We start from the raw sequence: 21,090 nt of genomic DNA on the forward strand, positions 1-21,090 counted from the left end.
GTGAACCAGACTTTTTAACTAATTTCATGAACATAACATTTAAGGTGAAATGCCCAGTTATCATTGCAAATTAATCATCTGGTCACGTTTAGAATGTTTACCTGGTCTGGAGGGAGAAGTTAGAACTTCATAAAGACAGATTGTTGTTATAAGGCGCTTAGTGTGACATCGTAATTGCGGAATTATATCCAAACCATTTTTTTAGAAAGCATTTCTTGTAAAACGCAGGGGAGGATTATACAATGACGGCCTTATGTGGCTCCATGGAACTAATATTTATTATTCTCAAAACCAATAAGAAGCAGAATAACATAACTAAAGAATATGGTGAGAAACAATCTAGTGTTTGAAGCGTTTTATTCCTTAATTAGAAGAATCTAGAGGGTAAAAATAATTGTATTGCGTTCTCTGTATAACTGTGATTGAATCTTATATCTCATAGCCTTAATAACATTTGATACATTTTAAAAAATGTGTTGACCATTTGTGTAAATATGCTGGAGCGTTCTGCAATAGATAGGATAGACATTTTCCCTTGTTTTGTAAATCCTTTCAGGAAAGAGGCACCCACATCTTGAATAGATAAAACTGGGTCTTGCTGCTGGTTGTTTTGTGAGTTATGCATCCGAGTCAGACTGCTTGCCTGGATGCTAAGTTGCCTGGAATCCAAGACTTTTCTTTACTCGAGTAGCTGGCCTAGGGAGAAGAAATTGTCCCCCTAGAGGAGGAGTCATCTTGTCCCTTAGACGCTGAACTCTGCATCAGGGAAGCTTTACTGCCGGACTCCAGGAGTCCATGAATGTCTCACCACCAGGTGCAGGCTTGTCAAACAGGAGCATCTGAGGAGAGGCAGCCACTGTCCCCAGCGGGGGCAGGGGGCTGTGGCCAGTAAACAGAAGTTAGAGAGCCTTGTGAAGGAGGAGGGCTGGCTCACCCGGAGCTCTTTCCCTCAAGTAAGTGACATCATCAGAACGGAATAGAAAGTTGGATGAGCCTGGAGAAAAACCAAGGTGTGAGTCTCTTGAGAAGTGGCTAAGATTACGGGTATCCAGAAAAGCAGAGAGCACATTTGCTTACATTATACACTCTTAGCAACGTTTAGAGCAGTGGTTGATTTGACTGAGGCTGTCCCTGAAACAGAGATGTGGGGCGGCAGTTGGCTTTGAGCCCTCTTATAGCCACTGTGAGGGTTTAGGTAGCTTTTCCAAGATTGGGATGTTTGTTTGCCTTGTACAAACAGTTTGGATACCTTAGCCTGCTGTGCCTCTGTTTATTTTTTCTCTCTGGTGTCTCTCTCCCGCAGAGTGATTCATAGTATGTTGCTGACCATTGGTAGTTCACGTCACAAAGCATACTGCGAAAAAAGCCCTATTTCTTAGTGATCCAGACACTTAAAATTTAAGTCATGTACCTTAAAAATACTAACATAGTTAAGCTCTGTAGAGCCAGTGAACAGTAGACTCTCTTTATGTCAGATCAAATTCTTTTCCCATCACTCTTGGTAGTGAATCTGTTTTTAAAAATTTTGTATTAATTTTTCACCCACAGAAAAGTTGCAAAACTGGTGCAGAGTTTCCATATATCCCTCACCTAGCTACCCCAATGTTATTATCTTACATAATATATGGTTATCAGAACCAGGAAATTAACATTGGTACAATATTATGAACTAATTTGAATTTCACCCTTTTCCACTAAGTCCTTTTTCTATTCACAATTCTATCTAGGATCCCACATTGCATTTACTTGTTATTTCTCCTTAGTTTTCTGCAGTCTGTAATTTTCTTTGTCTTTTATAACCTTGATATATTTTTAAAAATATATATTTATTTATTTGGCTACGTTAGGTGTTAGTTGCGGCATGTGGGCTCTTCCTTGCGGCACTTGGGCTGCTCTGTAGATGTGGTGCGTGGGCTCCAGAGTGCGCGGGCTTAGTAGTTGTGGCACGTGGGCTCTCTAGGTGTGGTGCGCGGGCTCTAGAGCGCACAGGCTTAGTTGTCCCAGGCATGTGGGATCTTAGTTCCCCGACCAGGGATCGAACCCATGTCTCCTTCATTGGAAGGCAGATTCTTAACCACTGGACCACCAGGGAAGTCTCAACCTTGATTTTTTTTTTTGCGGTACACGGGCCTCTCACTGCTATGGCTTCCCCTGTTGCGGAGCACAGGCTCCGGACGCGCAGGCCCAGCGGCCACGGCTCACGGGCCCAGCCGCTTCATGGCATGTGGGATCCTCCCGGACCGGGGCACGAACCCACATCCCCTGTATTGGCAGGCGGACTCCCAACCACTGCGCCACCAGGGAAGCCCCCAACCTTGATATTTTTAAAGAGTGTTGACTGTAATTTTGTCAGATGTCTCTCAGTTTGGATTTGTCTGATCTTTTCTCATGTTGGATTGAGGACATACATTGATTGAGGCAGGAATACCACAGAAATGATGGTTCATGATATTGACCTGGATCACTTGGTTTAGGTGATGTCTGCTGGATTTGTGCACTGTAGAGTTACTGTTACCTCCTTTGTGACTGATAAATATTTGGGGGGAGATACTTTGGTTGAGACAATGAGAATCCTGTGTTTTTTTGTTTGTTTGTTTGGGGTTTTTTTGGCCGCACCATGTGACATGCGGGATCCTAGTTTCCGACCAGGGATCGAACCCTTGCCCCCTGCGGTGGAAGCGCAGAGTTGTAACGACTGGACCACCAGGGAAGTCACGAAAATCCTGTTTTTCCTCAAGCTTTTGCCTGTAACGTAGCATCTGTCGGGGGATCTTGCCTGCAGCCATTATTGCTGTGGTTTTCTAGTGGAGAGTCTGTGTTTCCCTCTTTCTTTCTCCATTCGTTCTTGGAATTAGTTCTAGAAGGAAGAGCTGTCCCTGCTCCCCTGTTTTATTTGTTAATTCTTAAAAAAAAATTTTTGGACTCAGGGAAATTTATTTCATTCTACAGATTTTAATCTACTTTTTTTATTGTTTATTTTGGGGCTCAGATGGTACCACCTTGGCCATTGGAGTTTTTTCAGGTTGACTCCCCCTGGAACAAGCCCCCACCCTTTTCTGAGCACCTCCTTACTTTCTGACATCACAAGATGTTCCAGACTCATCTTCTATTTTCCCTGCCTCAGCTGTAGAATCAATGACTTCTCCAAGGAGCCCTGGTTCCTTTTATTGGAAAATGGTGTTTAGAAACCAAGATCTGGTCCTGGGCTACTACTGTGGTGTTAGTGCTTCTAGTTCCCCTCACTGGACAGAGCTAAGAATGATACATGTGTGTAACCATGCATGTATACACACATTGATATTTCTGTGCCTGACATATCTGTATATATATTAAAAAATGCCTTTATACTGATAGACCTCAGATTGTAGTCCAACACCACAGGGTTTCTTTTCTTTTTTTAAAAAAATTAATTTATTAATTAATTTATTTTTGGCTGCGTTGGGTCTTTGTTGCTACACGTGGGCTTTCTCTAGTTGCGACTGCGGTGAGCGGGGACTACTCTTCATTGCGGTGCTCGGGCTTCTCATTGTGGTGGCTTCTCTTGTTGTGGAGCACGGGCTCTAGGTACACAGTAGCTGTGGCGTGCGGGCTTCAGTAGTTGTGGCTTGCAGGTGCACAGGCTCAGTAGTTGTGGTGCACAGGCTTAGTTGCTCCGTGGCATGTGGGATCTTCCCCGACCAGGGTTCGAACCTGTGTCCCCTGCATTGGCAGGCGGATTCTTAACCACTGCACCACCAGGGAAGCCCCGGGTTTATTTTCAACCGACTCTCTTTTCTTATTTGTACATTTTTTTCTCCAGCATTGGGAAATGCAGTCCTTATTATATACTGTTTTCATAGTTTTGTTCTTATCAGCCTCCTTCCGTGTTGTTGAGGGATTCATTTATAATACAGTTAGGTTCGTCTTTCAGGTTTGTATTCCATTTTGGGCTCCTTCCATGTCTTCTCTGTGGTTTTAATCAGTATTTGGTATTTTAGCATTGTATAGGTGTTCAGAATGTGCCCACACACTGAGCCAAAAGGATGGCTTGTCTGTTGGATTTGGGAGATTTTGTGTAAAATTATTTATTTCAAATAATTATGTTTAGCTCTGTGAGTCAAGGAGTGTTACTCTGAAGGGCCACTGGGACATAGTGAAAAGCTCCACTGTAGTGACCAGATGCTTTATGTTAAAAATGCTGTCACCTGGCTAGCTAAATCCAAGTTGATATTCCGTTTTCGTAGTTTAATTTTTATCAAAATGGACCGATTTATTGCACATATATTATACCTTACTGGTTGAAAAGCAGTGAATTTCATTGGAAATATTTCAGAACGAGCCTCATGAATTTTGACATAGATAATGAAGGAAACGAAAACTCATTCTACTTAATAAAATTAGAAATTAGTTATTTTTACCTTTTAGCATTGTTATGAATGTATCTTTTGAAAATAAGGAGTTGTTTTAAAGAATACACTCCTAAAATAGATATTTGGAGTTTGTTCACAAATTATTCGACAGTTCAAGGTACCTAGCATTTTCAGTTACTTTCTTGAGCTCTTCAATAAAAATTTTACTACTGATTCTTGTGGGTGGCAAGATGAATAAAAACCAGAGAAAAAAATCAATGAAATCAAAGTCATTTGGGTTTTACTTTGCATTCTGGATTGGACACCAGAAGAGGAATGAAGCCAACCCAAATTTCTTTATTTGCATATCTTTATACATTTTTTTCCCTTAGTGTCAAAAAGTAAGTTTAGTACAAAATCCTTATGGAACTGAACCATACATTTCACTCTCAAGTCCTGATATAATTTTGTACCAAGAAGTCTTTTCCTAATCTTGACTTTTTTTAGGGGAAACTTGTCATTGGACACAATATGCTCTTGGATGTCATGCACACAGTTCATCAGTTCTACTGCCCTCTGCCCTCGGTAAGTGACTTGTCAGCCTGTTTTAAAAATTCATGAGTCTTTATTACTGAGAAAGTGTTCTCTGCTGGGTGCCACTTCCTTGTCTGCAGCATGCTCCCAGAGGGACAGTCTCCTGCGCTTGGTTGTACATTTTTGAAGAGATGTACCTACAAGCCATTTTAAGGGATCTTTGGTCATCTGCCTTTGCTGGAGCACGGTTAAACATGTGTTCTGTCATGGCGCCAGTGGTTTGCTCAGTTAGTGCTGGGTGGGGGTTTCCTGGGCCGCAGGTGTGGTCTTCTAGTTTGGTATTGCTAATATGAGACATAGCAGGGCCTTTGAAGGTGGGGTGGTGCTAGAGGTCATCTAGACTGGATCAGGTTGTGCAAAAGTCTTGGTTACCTCTTTGGAGGCTGCTTCCCTTAGGTTCTCTGTTGACCTTGGTGCTTTTTTTTTTTTTTTTTTTTACTCTTGGCGCCAAGCCATCTCAGTGCACCAAAGCATGAGCTTTGGGAAAAGAGCTTCTCTTCTGTCTCCTCCTCTTCTGCTCCTTGACTGCCCATGGCCTCGTCTCGTTTGCCCCTCGTCACTCTGTCGTCTCCTCTCCTGTATTTTCTCTCCATATTTTCTGTCTTTTAGTCATCTCACCCACTTCCAGGACTTCAGCTGAAGACACCCACATCTTCTCCTCCAGCTGGGATCTCGCCTCAGATCTAGGTCGTAGTTCATGCTGGACCCCACATGTGTCTACCTGGATAGCCTTCAGAATGAGAGGTGTTTAAAATTCACATGTCGCAAGCAAGATGTGTAGCTTAACACAACCTTTCTTTCCTTTAGACTCCAATCCAGTTCTTTCTCCTGATTCCTTTACTATAAGTGATGCCCAGTCACCAATACTGTTTTTAACATCGGTTTTGACTCTTCTTCTGTGCCCCAGATTTGGCCAGTTACAAAATACCGGCAATTTTGTCTCCAGGCTCTCTCTCACATCTGGATTATTTTCATTTCAAGTAGCAAGTAGCCTTATTTCTCATCTGGAGTTAGCAAACTCCAGGCAGGATTCTTTGTCTCGCTTTAACCTTCATCCCATCCTTTAAACCAGAGGTTGGCAAACTTTTTCTATAAAGGGTCAAATAGTAAAATATTTGGGGCTTTCCAGGCTGGATAGTCTTTGTCAGGACTCTCAACAGTGCCATTGTAGCCTGAAAACTGCCATAGAATGCATTGCATAAACAAATGGGTGTGGCTTTGTCCCAGTAAAATTTTATTTAAAAAGTAGGTGATGGGCCAGATTTGGCCTGCAGGCCATGGTTTTCCAACCTCTGCTTTAAACTACCACCAGATTAATCTTTTATGACTTCTGGATTGGTTGATACCTACTTTAGAGTTCAGTGCCTTTTATACATCTGCAAAGCCTCAGTTACTTCACATTTCTTACGAGACATCATTCCATCAGCATCTTGATTACTTTTCTTTGGAAAAGTCCAGCACAGCACAGCTCTGAATACAGCAGGTCTGTTGCTTCCCTTGTCCTATTTCTGCAACCTTCAGATTGTCCCTGCTTTTCATAACAACTGTATCGCCCTCTGGGACTCAAAGGCATCATAGTTGTGAGTCTCAAAACAAACATGATGGGTGTGAATTTGCATTGTGTACATTTTACTAAAGAGCTAATGTTAATTTCAGATCATTCACTCCTTATTGGCTGAATGGTAGCAGTCTCTCTCACGACTTTTTGACCTTTAAAGTAGTGAAGGTATCTGTAAGGAAAGAGGAAAGTATTTAATACTGCGTTTATAGGTGTTTTGAACACCAAACAGAGCTTGGCGTGTAAGAGGCATTAAATATTGATTTAACAAATGCATATCTTCCGACTGTGTCAGTTTTATAATCTCCTGATGTATGGCTCTGTTCACATCACTAACCCTGCTCAAAATTCTGAATTAATTCCACATTCTTTGTTTTTCTATACAGTTGATTCTTTTTAGCCTGGCATATCAAGCTTTCTGTGATCTGGCCCAGCCTTCTTGTATAATCTAGTCACTCGTTACCATCCTTATTCTCAGCAAGATTGGCTCATTTTTTCCCCTGGAAAGTGTCTTTGTATGTCTTTGGTTTGGGTATATAATTTCCTCCAACTTGAATTTTCTCTAGCTTTTCTCAGTGTTTGCTATATACGGCTTTACCTGTCTTACCAAGGTCCAGCTTACGCCTCTTCCGTGAAGTTTTCACTGCCTGCTGCCTTGCCCAAGAAGTGATCTTTCCTTTCTCTGAACTCCCACAGAAGTTCAGAGAAACTTCTTTTTGTTTGTGTACCTCTTTTGTTGCATAAATTTTGTCTTTACAACGTACGCCCCTTTTCCTTCTAGGTGATTCGCTCCTTGGACAAGGAATATAACCTTTTTTTTTTTTTAAATTTTATTTTTCTTACTTGGCTGCGTTGGGTCTTTGTTGCTGCGCATGGGCTTTCTCTAGTTGCGGCGAGCAGGGGCTACTCTTCATTGCGGTGCACGGGGTTCTCATTGCGGTGGCTTCTCTTGTTGCACAGCATGTGTTCTAGGCGTGTGGGCTTCAGTAGTTGTGGCACTCGGGCTCAGTAGTTATGGATCGCGGGCTCTAGAGCGCAGGCTCAGTAGTTGTGGCACACGGACTTAGTTGCTCTGTGGCATGTGGGATCTTCCCGGACCAGCGATTGAACCCATGTCCCCTGCATTGGCAGGCGGATTCTTAACCACTGCACCACCAGGGAAGTCCTGGACAAGGAATATAATTTTTTAATTATCTGTGTCTAAATGCCTAGCATAGCACTTAGTATGTAAGCACTTAATAAATGTTATCTTGAATATAACTAGTTTTGAATCAAATTCTACAAGAAAGAGCATATGATTTGTTGCAAAGTAGGAGGTGGGTTAGGATAAGCAGTTTCATCCCTTGCTTTATTATTCAGGTGACCTGAGTATGTTATTTAACTTCTTTGTGTTCTGTCATTGTTGGAAGGAGAAAATGGTTTTCTTCCATCTACCTTTAGAAGAAGTGATGACAATAAAGAGCAAGACCTATTTAAAATGGTAGAACTTTTACATATGCTGTTGTCAAATGTTGCATTTAAAAGTATACTAAAGAATCCATATTTTGGAACAGCCTTTTAGGGGAGAATCTCCTTTTAAAATTCTTCTTGGTATTTCATTCAGCATGACCTTTTAGAAGGCACTGGTTTAGAACTCTGCTATATGCTGGCCCTGGAAGTTGCTATAATTCTAATTTTTTTTTGCTTGTGAGGCTTTGTAATGGTATTGAGAGGTTACAGTCTTTATTGCATTTTTGTTTGACTTAGCATTGAAACCACTTATTCATGTATTGTTCATTAATTTAATGATAGCCATTAAAAAGCTGGTAAATATTTCAAGCTAGCTAAATACAGTCTGTATTTACAGGCTTGAAAAGCTAATGGGAAATGGCAGTTGCCTATGAAGCATGAATAACACTGAAGAGAAGTATAGTTACAAAGGGTCAGGAGTATGACTACGCAGTACAGTGTGGCAGTTATGTACGTAAATGAGTTAATTCAAAATGAGAGCAATCTCATTCCAGCTCTAGACTTCCTGAGCAAATAAACTTGGGAAATGAATTGTCTAATTTAGGCACTTGCTATTGGTGCCACTTAAGCAGTTTTCTGAGCAGTTAAACAAGAATCTTGTGTATTGGAAGTCTGTGTTTTAGTGGCCATTTTAACCAGTATTTCAATGGTGTTTCCATTAAAAGTGTAACCTAATTTACAGTATGTCTATTTCCTGCATGAACCACGTTATTTTATTTTAAAAAACTTTTTAGTGAAGTATAGTTGATTTACAATGTGTGTTAATTTCTGCTGTATAGCAAAGTGACTTGGTTATACATATATATATTCCTTTTCATATTCTTTTCCATTATGGGTTATCACAGGATATTGTGAACCCTTTTATTTAAATAACTCTACTAGTCTCACTATTATGATGAGTTGTGTAATAGAGCTATTACTGACAGTTTTCTACATATAATAGAAACCTTTTTTCCCCTCCTATTTCAGCCATAAAATGTTCATATTTGTCTGTTTTGGTTATGCAGAAGTTTAATATCAGGTCATATGATTCCCAGTCAGTGAGGAAACTGACAAGAATTTTAGAAAGTAATTATTAATGAGTTATGGGCCTGACAGTTTAGCCTAAAGGGCCTGTTTGAGGTATCACGGTTTGAGAAGAGAGCTATGGGACTTTAAATATTTATGTTTTAAGTATTGTGAGTGTATGAGTAAAATCATAACAGGTCATCCTCTTGTTTTTTAGGACTTAAATGAGTTTAAGGAGATGACAACATGTGTCTTCCCCAGGTAAGCTTTCTTTGAGGATTTGTCTTTCATTTATTTTATTATTATTATTATTTTTAATTATTTATTTTATTTATTTATTTATTTTTGGCTGCGTTGGGTCTTCATTGCTGCACGCAGACTTTCTCTAGTTGTGGCGAGCGGGGGCTACTCTTCCTTGCGGTGCGCAGGCTTCTCATTGTTGTGGCTTCTCTTGTTGGGGAGCACGGGCTCTAGGCACGCAGGCTTCAGTAGTTGTGGCACATGGGCTTCAGTAGTTGTGGCTCGTGGGCTCTAGAGCGCAGGCTCAGTAGTTGTGGTGCACTGGCTTAGTTGCTCCGCGGCATGTGGGATCTTCCCGGACCAGGGCTCGAACTGTGTCCCCTGTGTTGGCAGGCGGATTCTTAACCACTGCGCCACCAGGGAAGCCCCTGTCTTTCATTTAAAACAGTCATCGGGGCATCCATAATACAAACAGATATTCAATAATTTATTAAAACCATTAGGTCATGATGACAGTCCCATTCACATAAGCTGGGAAATGGCTTAACAGCTCTACCTTTGTGATGGCTTGCTTTTACAATTGATGATTGGTTTTGTTGTTAAAAATTAAAAATCGGAAACGACCTGAGGGTGAAAATGGACAGCAGCTGCTTTTTTCTCATCCCACCTCCCGCTATCTGAGGAACTGGTGAGGGCTTCTTGAGTTGGCTCTTGTCTTTCTTATATGTCTGGTGAACCTTGTCACGGTGAAGTGTCCAGTCGAGGGTATTCAGTTGACTATTGGAGACAGTTAATATATAGTTGGACAAAGTTGAATACACCCAGTGGAGAGTATTCTGTAGTCAGTCAAGAACTGTCTACCTAGAGAGTTTCTTTTTCTCAACTTTAAGTCAATGCCTTAATCTGATCATGCCCACGGTTAGTACTGTGTGTTCTGATAGGTCCACGTCAGCCACATGGAGTCCACAGAGCAAGGGTCTGCGTCTGAGGACCTGTCTGAAGAGGGCTGCTGGACAGTTGCTCTTTCAGCCAGGCTATTTCTGTCCTGTTATCTGCAGTGCTCACATTTATGTGAGAAGAAACAGTTGTCATACCAGTGTCTCTTTTTTTTTTTTTTTTTTTTAGTATTCCAGTGTCTGAAGCAGAATAGTAAGAAATAACAACAATAGTATGAAACTGCCAAATGCAAATTTTGACCCTCCAAGAAATTATATCGCACAAATCTGGGTAGTGGTAGGAGATGGTAACAGCTTGAGAGTGTTAGACCTGCAACAGTATTTGATCCATATAAAAACATATGAGGATATTTAACTTACCCTTGAGGTCAATGTAGCCCATGCCCTCTCAGCAAATCGAGAACTTGTACTCCGGGTGTGGGCTTTCCCACAGTCTCTTGATGAAGTCCCTGGATGAGGGGACTGAGTCCTCATCTAATGTAGCAGAGATGCCAGCACTAGGTTGGAATGGCTGATGTGCTTAATTCCTCTGTCCACTTTTAAGACTTTCATTTGAGTAAAATACATTTTGAACATTGCTATACATTTTGTTTACCTTATTAAAAATTCTTTTGCTTTTAGACTCTTGGATACAAAATTGATGGCCAGCACACAACCTTTTAAGGTATTTTTAAAATCTGAACTATCAAGCTATAGTTTGAAATTTTCTGAATTACTACTAACAGCTTTGGAGTTCTGGTCTATTGAAATGTCATTTTCAAACCACCCCCCCCCCAGAAAAAAAGGAAAGAAAGGAACAAAAAAGGAAAAAAGAAATTGGAAAAGACTAGAAATAAATATATCAAAATGTGAATAGCAGTTAGTTGTCTTTGGGTGGTAGAATTTTGGTTTTTTTTCCTCCTTTATTCTTTCTGAATGTAAATTTTTAATATTATATAATGTATTTTTGAATAGGTTACACATGCACACACTCCTTCATTTCTTTTCCTTATTTTACATATTTTGGATATATATTCTAATCAAGAGAATTCAGGTAAAAGTATAATCAGTTGCTACTTTCTGAAGTGACTTTATATGGCTGAGTGAAATGAATGCCAGAACAGTATAGCTTTCTGCCCAAAGGTCTGTAGATATCTAACACATCTGTAAAAACCTTTCATACGGCTGTACTTTCCATATGGTGGAAATTAAACTCGCCGTTTCTCTTTCACATTGAAAAAAACAATGTGTTAAGAACTCCTGTGTTTCTTTAAAGAACACAAGGGGGCAGTACTAGATGTTTTTGTTTTTGTTTTTTCCTGACACTCAGTGAATCTGTTTAATGTATGTTGCACTGAGATGATGAAGGCTCATCATTCTCTGCTTACTGGTTTGCAGGATATCATTAACAACACATCCCTTGCGGAATTGGAAAAGCGGTTAAAAGAGACACCTTTCAACCCTCCTAAAGTTGGTAAGAATATAAAATGATCCTGAAAAGCCCCAAACTCTTGGTGATAATTACAGATGTCTATTGTAGAAGAAAGGTGGAACTGTTCTAGAAACTATGTATATTGTACATTTATAGTTTTGGCTAAATTAACTTGCTCATGCCCTGGGTTGAATTACTGTTTTCTGAGTAAAGGTGGTCCTCTAATTCTACATCTGTTTTATGTGAGTAGGATTGGGTAGCCTGTTCATTGAGAAGTTTAGCAATGGAAGCTTCAGGGCCTTTTTATTTCCTAATGCTTGGAATTCTCCCTAAACTTGATGTGTCTTTCTTTTTCATGGTGCTTTGTTTCAGAGGAGACAAGTTGGTGATTAATTGCAAGGGCTAGAGTGAAAATATACTTTCTGTCTCAGGAAAGCCCAAGAACTGGGTTTACAGATGAGGAAGGAGGGGCCCCAGCCCTTCCTCCTTCAGAGGTGGCTTAGGCACCCAACAGCAGCAGTGAGGAGAACCAAAAAGGGAGGAATGTTTCTTGGGGGCGGAGATGTTTTGCCACGTCTGGCCATGGCCCCTACCCAGGTATTTGGTGAACCTTCCAGGTGTTACTTCCTTGGTTCCTCTTAGCCTAGTTGTGCTGCTTCATACCGTAACTCACATTCCCTTAGCTGCAGCCTGCAAACTTCCCAAGACCTTGATAATAGGACTGATGGTTCAGAAATGGACAATGGAAGGTACTAAAGCAGCCAAGTCTACAGTTATTTGCTTCCCTTTCTGGAATAGTCCAAAAAAGGAATTAAGAAAAGGGTGGGGGGGTTGGTGGAGGGGAGAAAGCCTAGACCTTTTCTCTAACTATATAATGGAAATAATTGATTTTGGAAATATGTGTTTCAGCTGGTGGCAGGGTAGAGGCTAGGACTTAATTGGCTCTCATGTTAAAAGACTTTTTTTAAGCTTAAAGTCTAATATTTGATACTTACTGAGGTTAAAGAATTCTTGCTTAAAGAGCACTGTATTGACGTAAAAACAGTTGTAGCCTTTTCATTATTAATTTCCACTCATGCTTTTGATTCTGTTGTAACCTTTTCGATATTCATTTCCAGAATGGTTCTAGGAAATAATTATCTATGAGTTATAGTTTTATCCTATTATTTCCGTATAATATTCTGGTAGAGAGTTTACTCTAAAGCAGCTTTCTCTTCTTAGACCCCATTCTCTCAACATCTGTATATATCAGTGTGACCAAAGAGTCATGTTATAAAATGGTCTCTCCTATGAAGTGGCCCCATGTTCCAAGGGCAGCATTACAGCAAGTTCTGATCTATTTTTGGACTTAGTTGTGCTTTCATCTTTAGATCTGTAAGCTTGGAGACATAGTAAAGGATAGTATTGAATTGAGCTGCCAATCTTGATTGGAGTCTTGCTTTTGGGGAGGGTTACCTGGGGTATTGACAGATAACAGTTACAGAGCGTTTACCGTGTACCAAGCACGGTGTAAGAGCTTTACTTATATTAGCTCATTTGATCCTCACAAAAGCCTAACGAGGGAGCTTTGATGGAGGCCCAGAGGGGGAGTGATCTGTCCAAGATCACATAGCAAATAAGTGGTGGAGCAAAGATTCAAACTCAGACAGTGGGACGCCAGAGGCCGTGCTGGTAGTCATTACTCTGAAATACCTGTTGCGTCCCAATCAGAAGAGGAATCATTGTCACAGAGCGAGTTATGCATGATTGTAAATAGCACCCACCTGCGTGCAGTTGAGAGGCCTGTGGCTGAGTCTTTGATAATGTAACCGAGGCATTTCTCTAGTCTAGACCAAAGCCCTTGTTTTCAGTGACTGTTATCTCAAGGTCTTGTGTGGAGAGAATTAAGAAATAGATAGCTTTCTTTCTGCCTATTTAGGATGTTTCTGCAGCACAGACTAATGCCATTTGGATTTGGCAGGGCAGTGCACTTAGCAGTCGTCATGATTTGTGATGATCTTGGGAAAACTGTTTTTTTTTTTTTTTCTTTTTTCCTCTTTAGAAAGTGCAGAAGGTTTTCCAAGTTATGACACAGCTTCTGAACAGCTCCACGAGGCAGGCTATGATGCTTATATCACAGGTCTATGCTTCATCTCCATGGCAAACTACCTAGGTACTCACTATACATGTTTCTGTTAGACACACCATGGTCCAGAGTGGATCTTCCCTGTGTGCCCTTTCCCTGGGATCCACTCACCCAGTGAGAAGTGGGAGGGTTTTGAGGTTGGAGTGGGAGGAGGGGGAGGATGTTAGGGCGGGGGATGGAGAGTACACGGGGAGAACCATCACTGCTTACCTGTGGTGTACTTGGCCTGGATAAGTACCTTTTACCCTTGCTGAACCATACCATTGATTTAAAGATATTTTTCAGGCTTTGTCTACGTGACTGTATGTAATATTCTGCTTTTTTTCATTAGGTTCTTTCCTTAGTCCTCCAAAGATTCATGTGTCTGCCAGATCAAAACTCATCGAACCTTTTTTTAACAAGTAAGTAATCAGGGCCGCAGTCCCCCAGCATTCTCTCACTGTGGAAGAGCCTAGTATCTGGGATGTCTATTAGGGGTGATTGGGAGGTCTAGGGCATTTTTAGATAAGATATTTTTCATCTCTGGTGACTCAGATGTTTTTTGAAAAATAGAAATTGACCTTTTCAAAAATAATTTATTAAATACATTGGCTAAATAAAAGAAAGAAAACATTATCGAAGGTAGCACATCTCTTCTAAGACAAAGAACTGGTGGTTTTGGAATTTAAGTGACTCACAAGGGAGACTGTGTGTATGTGTCTGTGTACACAGTCAGACCTAACTTACCCCTAACAAGCTTTCTGTGTGAGATTATTATTTATGCTTGCATTATTATCTGATTAAATAATGTTCTTTCTAAGATGATGTTGGTTACACAGATGGCTTTTAAGATAATCTATGGAGAAGTTTTGATTATCATTGCATCCCGAGCCCTCATCTGAATGGATCCAATGAAGTAAAAGCTTGCTCGGATACCTTCATTGTTGGAGGAAGGCATGTGATTCAGGGAAACGTCTAAGTTCAGAGCATTTCCAAAGAATCTCAGATAGGTACTTCAAAGTGTGGTTTGTGCTTTCTTGGCACAGTTGAGGCTAAAGTTATGGATGTGATCCTCAAGCCGGCCACAGTTTGGCTCCGTGCCAGAGCCCTAAACCTTCATCTTTACCCCAGCTCTCTTCAAGGGGTTGGTTCTAGGAGATTCAGGGCAAGCCAGACAAAACAGGGCAGCCCACATGGATCACTACTACCACTGAGAGAAAGAACTGTTTCAGCGTTGGGTTGGTTACATCATTTCCTTACATTATAATGCAGCACTTTACATTTCCATCAGTGCTGCACCGAGTAAGAATGCTGTCTCCTTCAGAGTCTGTATAAATACCAGTATCACAGTGCTTGTTTGTAGGTGACATGCTGCAGAGACAGATGTTAATTCCAACCATCTGGATTCCTATAGGCTTGGAATTTGTGTAGTCTGAGTTAGTGAATTTTATCATACTGTGGCTTCTTACTTTTTTAATCTTCGTTTTTCTTTTCTGTGGAAGTTCAGAGGTAAATGTGTTTGACTTTTCAAAACATCTTTCAAAGAGGACTGGGTAACAGTGTAGTGTATATTGAAAATTAAGTTGAATTTTTCTGCATGGGAAATTAGTTCTGCTAACAGTTGAGTTCTAGCTGTCTATCCAGCTCAAAATAGGTTTTTCTTAGCTCTTAATTCTAATTTTGGGGGTAGTGTTTATCTTTGTATATCTTAGGAAAGACAGTTATGTCATTGACTATGGAATCTGCAGGTGACACTAAATATTGTTTGGATCGTGGCCTTTCCTTGCATTTTTATGTTTGTTTTTTTAATATTTATTTATTTTATTTTTGGCTGCATCGGATCTTCGTTGTGGCATGCGGGATCTTTCGCTGTGGCGCGTGGGCTCTTCGTTGCGGTGCACGGGCTCCTCTCTAGTTGTGGCATGGGCTCCAGAGCGCATGGGCTCTGTAGCTGTGGCACGTGGGCTCTCTAGTTGTGGCTCACATGCTCAGTAGTTGCAGCACGTGGGCTTAGTTGCCCCGTGGCATGTGGGATCTTAGTTCCCTGACTGGGGATCGAACCGTGTCCCCTGCATTGGAAGGCGGATTCTTAACCACTGGACCAACCAGGGAAGTCCTGCATTTTTGTGTTTTTGATGTTAAGTTCGTTGTTTAACAATATTTTCCAACTGGGAGATGTTTACTCGTGTTTAAATATTTAAAACAACAATCCTGCTTCTCCACTAAAATCAGCTTCTAATAAAATCAAGTGATGGATACAAACGGGGTTAGATAGAGGCTGTCTCTAGTTTTATCAGTCATCTGTGTGACCAAAATGAAGAGTAGTCAAAATAGGCTTTGATTTAAAAGTTTAAATAAGACTTTATATATTTCTAGATCAATTTATTATTGTTCATTATGTGCAAAGATATCACTCAGAAGAACTGGGCAGTAAACACATAACTTCACTTTAAATTGGGACTTGTGTCTATTCAGACTATTTTTTGCTGAAACCTAGATGCATATCAAAAATAGTTGAGGGGCTTCCCTGGTGGCGCAGTGGTTGAGAGTCCGCCTGCTGATGCAGGGGACACGGGTTCGTGCCCCGGTCTGGGAAGATCCCACATGCCGCGGAGCGGCTAGGCCTGTGAGCCATGGTCGCTGAGCCTGTGTGTCCAGAGCCTGTGCTCCGCAACGGGAGAGGCCACAACAGTGAGAGCCCCGCGTACCGCAAAAAAAAAAAAAAAAAATAGTTGAGGATTGAGGAATCCTCCTGTGATATTGCCCTGAAAATTCTTGGCCACTTCGATTTTTTTGCTCTATTTTTCCCCATCTGTAAAGGAAGAATCTTCATCTTCGAAGGGGAAAAAAATTCCAGCAGGATTTGAAGTGCAAAATAAGGACTGTTTTTATTCTATGTTGGAATAGCTTGGTCAAATACAGCTATCCATTCTTTTTTTTTTTTAACATCTTTATTGGAGTATAATTGCTTTACAGTGTGTGTTAGTTTCTGCTGTATAACAAAGTGAATCAGCTATATGCATACATATATCCCTATATTCCCTCCCTGTTGCATCTCCCTCCCATCCTCCCTATCCCACCCTTCTAGGTGGTCACAAAGCACCGAGCTGAACTCCCTGTGCTATGCAGCTGCTTCCCACTAGCTATCTGTTTTACATTTGGTAGTGTATATATGTCATTGCTACTCTCTCACTTCGTCCCAGCTTATTACCCTTCCCCCTCTCAGTGTCCTCAAGTCCATTCTCTACATCTGCATCTTTATTCCTGTCCTGCCCCTAGGTTCTTCAGAACCATTTTTTTTTTTTAGATTCCATATATATGGGTTAGCATACAGTATTTGTTTTTCTCTTTCTGACTTACTTCACTCTGTATGACAGACTCTAGGTCCATCCACCCCACTACAAATAACTCAGTTTCGTTTCTTTTTATGGCTGAGTAATATTCCATTGTATATATGTGCCACATCTTTATCCATTCATCTGTAGATGGACACTTAGATTGCTTCCATGTCCTGGCTGTTGTAAATAATGCTGCAGTGAACATTGTGGTACATGACTCTTTTTGAATTATGGTTTTCTCTGGGTATATGCCCATTAGTGGGATTGCTGGGTCATATTGTAGTTCTATTTTTAGGTTTTTTTTTTTTTTTTTTTTTTTTTTGCGGTACGTGGGCCTCTCACTGTTGTGGCCTCTCCCGTTGCGGAGTGCAGGCTCCAGATGCGCATGCTCAGCGGCCACGGCTCACGGGCCCAGCCACTCCGCGGCATGTGGGATCTTCCCAGACCGGGGCACGAACCCGTGTCCCCTGCATCGGCAGGCGGACTCTCAACCACTGCGCCACCAGGGAAGCCCTATTTTTAGTTTTTTAAGGAACCTCCATACTGTTCTCCATAGTCAGCCATCCATTCTTAACCCATTTAGAAAGTGGGAAAAGCAGTTGCTTCTTTTGACATCTCTTTTTGTGTTAATATTGACCTCATTCTTACTTAAATGCAGGTTTCATTTATGACATTAAACCTTGATTTTGTTACTTTTCTTCAAGATTGCCCTTGTAGAAAAACATCCAGCAATTGCCATCAACATTATCTCAAGTGGTTGGTTTTAGAAAAATCTGTAAATTTTTCTGAGGGTTTATTTGTTTTGGCACCAGCCTTTCCTCAATGTAAGCTTAACCAAACATGCATAGCCCTAATATAAATTTGGATGGACATGAGACAATTACACATGCAAATAATATTTTGTTCTGCTCTCACCAGATTTAAGTTTAAAAAGTAGACCTTGAGGGGAGATAAACTCCACCTATTTCTGCATTATTCTTAATTAGCATCTGGCTGTGTTAGGTGTGCTTTTTGGGGAAGCTTTACTGAGTCAACTATTGAGAAGATCCCGAGACAGTTGGTGCTTGAGCAGAATGCAGACTGAGTGCAGTACAGGGTGCTTTCTGAGCCCTGTTTGTCCAAGAGAACCTCCCAGCAGGACTTCACATGGTACCATTTGTCTCTTTCATGGCCTTGGCACCTCCCGTATTTCTCCCTTCCTTTTTGGACTCAGAATGAAAGTCCTAAGATTGCTGAGCGACGGAAATCAGGGTGAGACCACTGCTAATGACGGGCTGTGTGCACTGTGTTCTTCCTTTATGTCATGGGCTCTCTGCTCAGGAAGTGGTTTACCTTCTTTTATGACTTTGGTCAGTTTTCATCAATGCATGGAAAACCAGACTTAGAAAAGAGCCTTTGGTGAAATCTTTTTAGTCTGGAAGGAGCTAAAAATACTCTCTGCTTTTACTTTTTATTGCACCACAGAAAGCACAAAATCAGACTTTTGCCTTAACATTTTATTAACAGCCATCTGTTTCTGCAAGACACCTTGAACTCTTTTGTAGATAACCTTTTCTGAAGGGTTTTGGGGGAAGGTTGTTTTCTATTTACCTCAGTTCTTAGACGGAGGAAGGAAATGAGCACGTATCTTATTTTGGCTAATTTCTACGTAGTGGAGTTAAAAAGGAAGAACTGCCTGCACTTTACTGTACAGGATGGCTGCCTGGTGCTTGACACAAGTGTTTTGAATTTGAACAGGAGTCCTGTAGAAATCTGGGTCTTCCTGGGATGACATGGCTATATGTTCTATCTAAGCTGTAGGTGAGGAGACAAGCCGTAAGACAATTTGTTTCCTCCTCTGTAAAAACAGGGGTGGAACTATTCCCTTCCCATGGAAGTTATAAAGATCACATGAGATGCAAAAGGATTTTGATAGTTCCTAGAACTTAGTAGGTGGCTAGCATATATTATTTTCCTTTCTTGAAATGCAAGAGAATTTAACACACTGGGAGATTCAAAACAATAGATGTGGTAGCAGAATGTATTTTATGGTTTTAGTTTCATGATAGAGAAGAAAATTTGTTACCATGCAGATATAAAACTGGAGCAAATGTGAAGTGTCCGCTTTTCCTGTACTCACCTTTTAGTGTTTGCTTATGAAAAATCAGATGATGATGAAGTATGTCAGATTGGTACATAATGGGAGCAAGATTGCTTTGATATGGAGCATTTTAAAGAGTTTTGTTATTCAAATGAAAACAGCAATTTATGGAGGGTTGTATAGGTATCTAAAACAGTGGTAGGTGTAGAGTGGGAGGAATCATTGCGGCACCTGAAATAAAGCACACCGATACTTTCTCCCTTTTCCTCCGTGGAAAACAATCATGTTCCAGCAGCAGGTTTTCTCTTACAATACGCATGTGCTTCGTATTTAACATCAGAGAGATTTTAACCTGAAGGACTGTAGGAAAACGAAATACTTAAGATCTGCGCTGAACCTCCTTTCTTTCACTGATACTGGACAGGCCTGTGCTTATTTGCCTCACTTACCAGCAGCTCCCCTTCGCCAGGTGACCCGTGTGTCCCGAAGTGTAGACCCTGCTTGTCTCCCACGAGAGTGGTGCCCGACCCCCTGCAGGGAGGCCCTCACCTCACCTTCTCCTGTCCTGCCTGCCCCTCCTCATACAGAGGAGCAGAAGGTACTCGAGCAACAAGAGGGCAAGGCTAATCTGTCCTGGTTCCCAGCAGTTGCCGTCGGGTTTTAGCATCCTGGGTGATGGAGCAAATGTGTCTTTACTGAGATCCTGTTCAGCCTGGTTATCAATAAAGTCTATTGTTTTAAGTGTTACAGTAATTCGCCCCATGAGACTTCCAGTTTCCCAACATAAGCAAGAGTTACAACACAGTTTGTGTTGTTGGGAAGCCTAGCTGTGAGTGTCACAGTGCACCACATAATTGGTTTCTATTTGCATTTCACATGTTAAAATCATTTGATTAATTTCTACAGTAGAACTGCTTCACTTCAGTGTATCATGTAGTAGAGAGCAGTTGTGGTCTCTGGGGTTAGGTACCTGGATTTGAATCCCAGCCCCACTCCTTACACCTGGGCCCCCTTGGGCAAGTTACCCTCCCCGTGCCTCAACTTCCTCATCTGGAGTTGAGAGCATTGGTACCCATTTGATAGGTGTGCCGTCAGGGTGCCATGGGAAAATGTATGTAAAATGCACGGTGCCTGGCATGTCACGGGCCTCAGTCAGCTTGTCACTGCTGTGGGGACGTTCATACTTTGAAGACCTGCTTGTTTGACCAAGTGCTTGGAGCTTTTTGTTTTTATAGAAAATACCATATAATCGTACCTTTAGTACTGTACACCCCCTATAAGAAGAGCTTTGTATTCAATTATGAGCCTTTATCAGAAAAGGGAGGAGGGGAGGAAAAAGCATGCTTGTAACTGAATGGTGCTCAGGGAGAAGATGTGCATGCGCATCTTTTTTGCTTGTTATTTCCCCCCGAGGCATATGGTCATATCTCAGTCTTTGGGCTGGGTAGCATTTTCAGTTGTAGATTTTTACTGGGAGAGGAAAGTAAAGAAATAACATTTATAAGTGACCCTTTGAAAGCTCTTTCTTTTTTATTTTTCTAAACAGCTTTATTGGGATATAAATTCACATACCATACAATTCACCCATTTAAAGTGTACAATTCAGTGGTTTTGGGTACATGACATTATGCATTTTCTAAAATTATGGTAAAATATATGTAACATACAATTTGCCATTTTAACCATTTTTAAGTGTACAATTCAGTGGCATTAATTACATGCACAGTGCTGTGCAACCATCACCACTATCTATTTCCAGAACTTTTTCCTCACCCCAAACAAACTCCATAACCATCAGGCAATAACTCCCCATTCCCCGTTCCCCTAAGCCCTAGGTAAACCTCTCATCTACTTTTCTGTCTCTATAAATTTGTCCTTTTGTGAGCTGTTTCTTTTTGAGCAACTCATTGCTTCAGTGAGATCCTAATCTATTAAAACGATTGCTATTTTGCAAACACCTGGAG

The 21,090-nt window shown here is 41.0% G+C and overlaps 1 protein-coding gene across 4 annotated transcripts in view; it reads left to right on the plus strand.

The window, feature by feature from the left end:
- Nucleotides 1–21,090, plus strand: part of PARN (poly(A)-specific ribonuclease) — a 160,699-nt gene that overhangs the window by 23,661 nt on the left and 115,948 nt on the right. For all 4 annotated transcript variants that reach the window (XM_060078713.1, XM_060078714.1, XM_060078717.1 and 1 more), the window contains exons 13-18: nucleotides 4,836–4,913; nucleotides 9,215–9,258; nucleotides 10,815–10,857; nucleotides 11,571–11,646; nucleotides 13,646–13,756; nucleotides 14,061–14,130. In XM_060078713.1, coding sequence (XP_059934696.1) covers nucleotides 4,836–4,913; nucleotides 9,215–9,258; nucleotides 10,815–10,857; nucleotides 11,571–11,646; nucleotides 13,646–13,756; nucleotides 14,061–14,130 — 422 coding nt within the window. The remainder of the gene's footprint in view (nucleotides 1–4,835; nucleotides 4,914–9,214; nucleotides 9,259–10,814; nucleotides 10,858–11,570; nucleotides 11,647–13,645; nucleotides 13,757–14,060; nucleotides 14,131–21,090) is intronic.

This window comes from Mesoplodon densirostris, chromosome 16 (genome assembly GCF_025265405.1).
Source record: "Mesoplodon densirostris isolate mMesDen1 chromosome 16, mMesDen1 primary haplotype, whole genome shotgun sequence".
Lineage (NCBI taxonomy): Eukaryota > Metazoa > Chordata > Mammalia > Artiodactyla > Ziphiidae > Mesoplodon > Mesoplodon densirostris.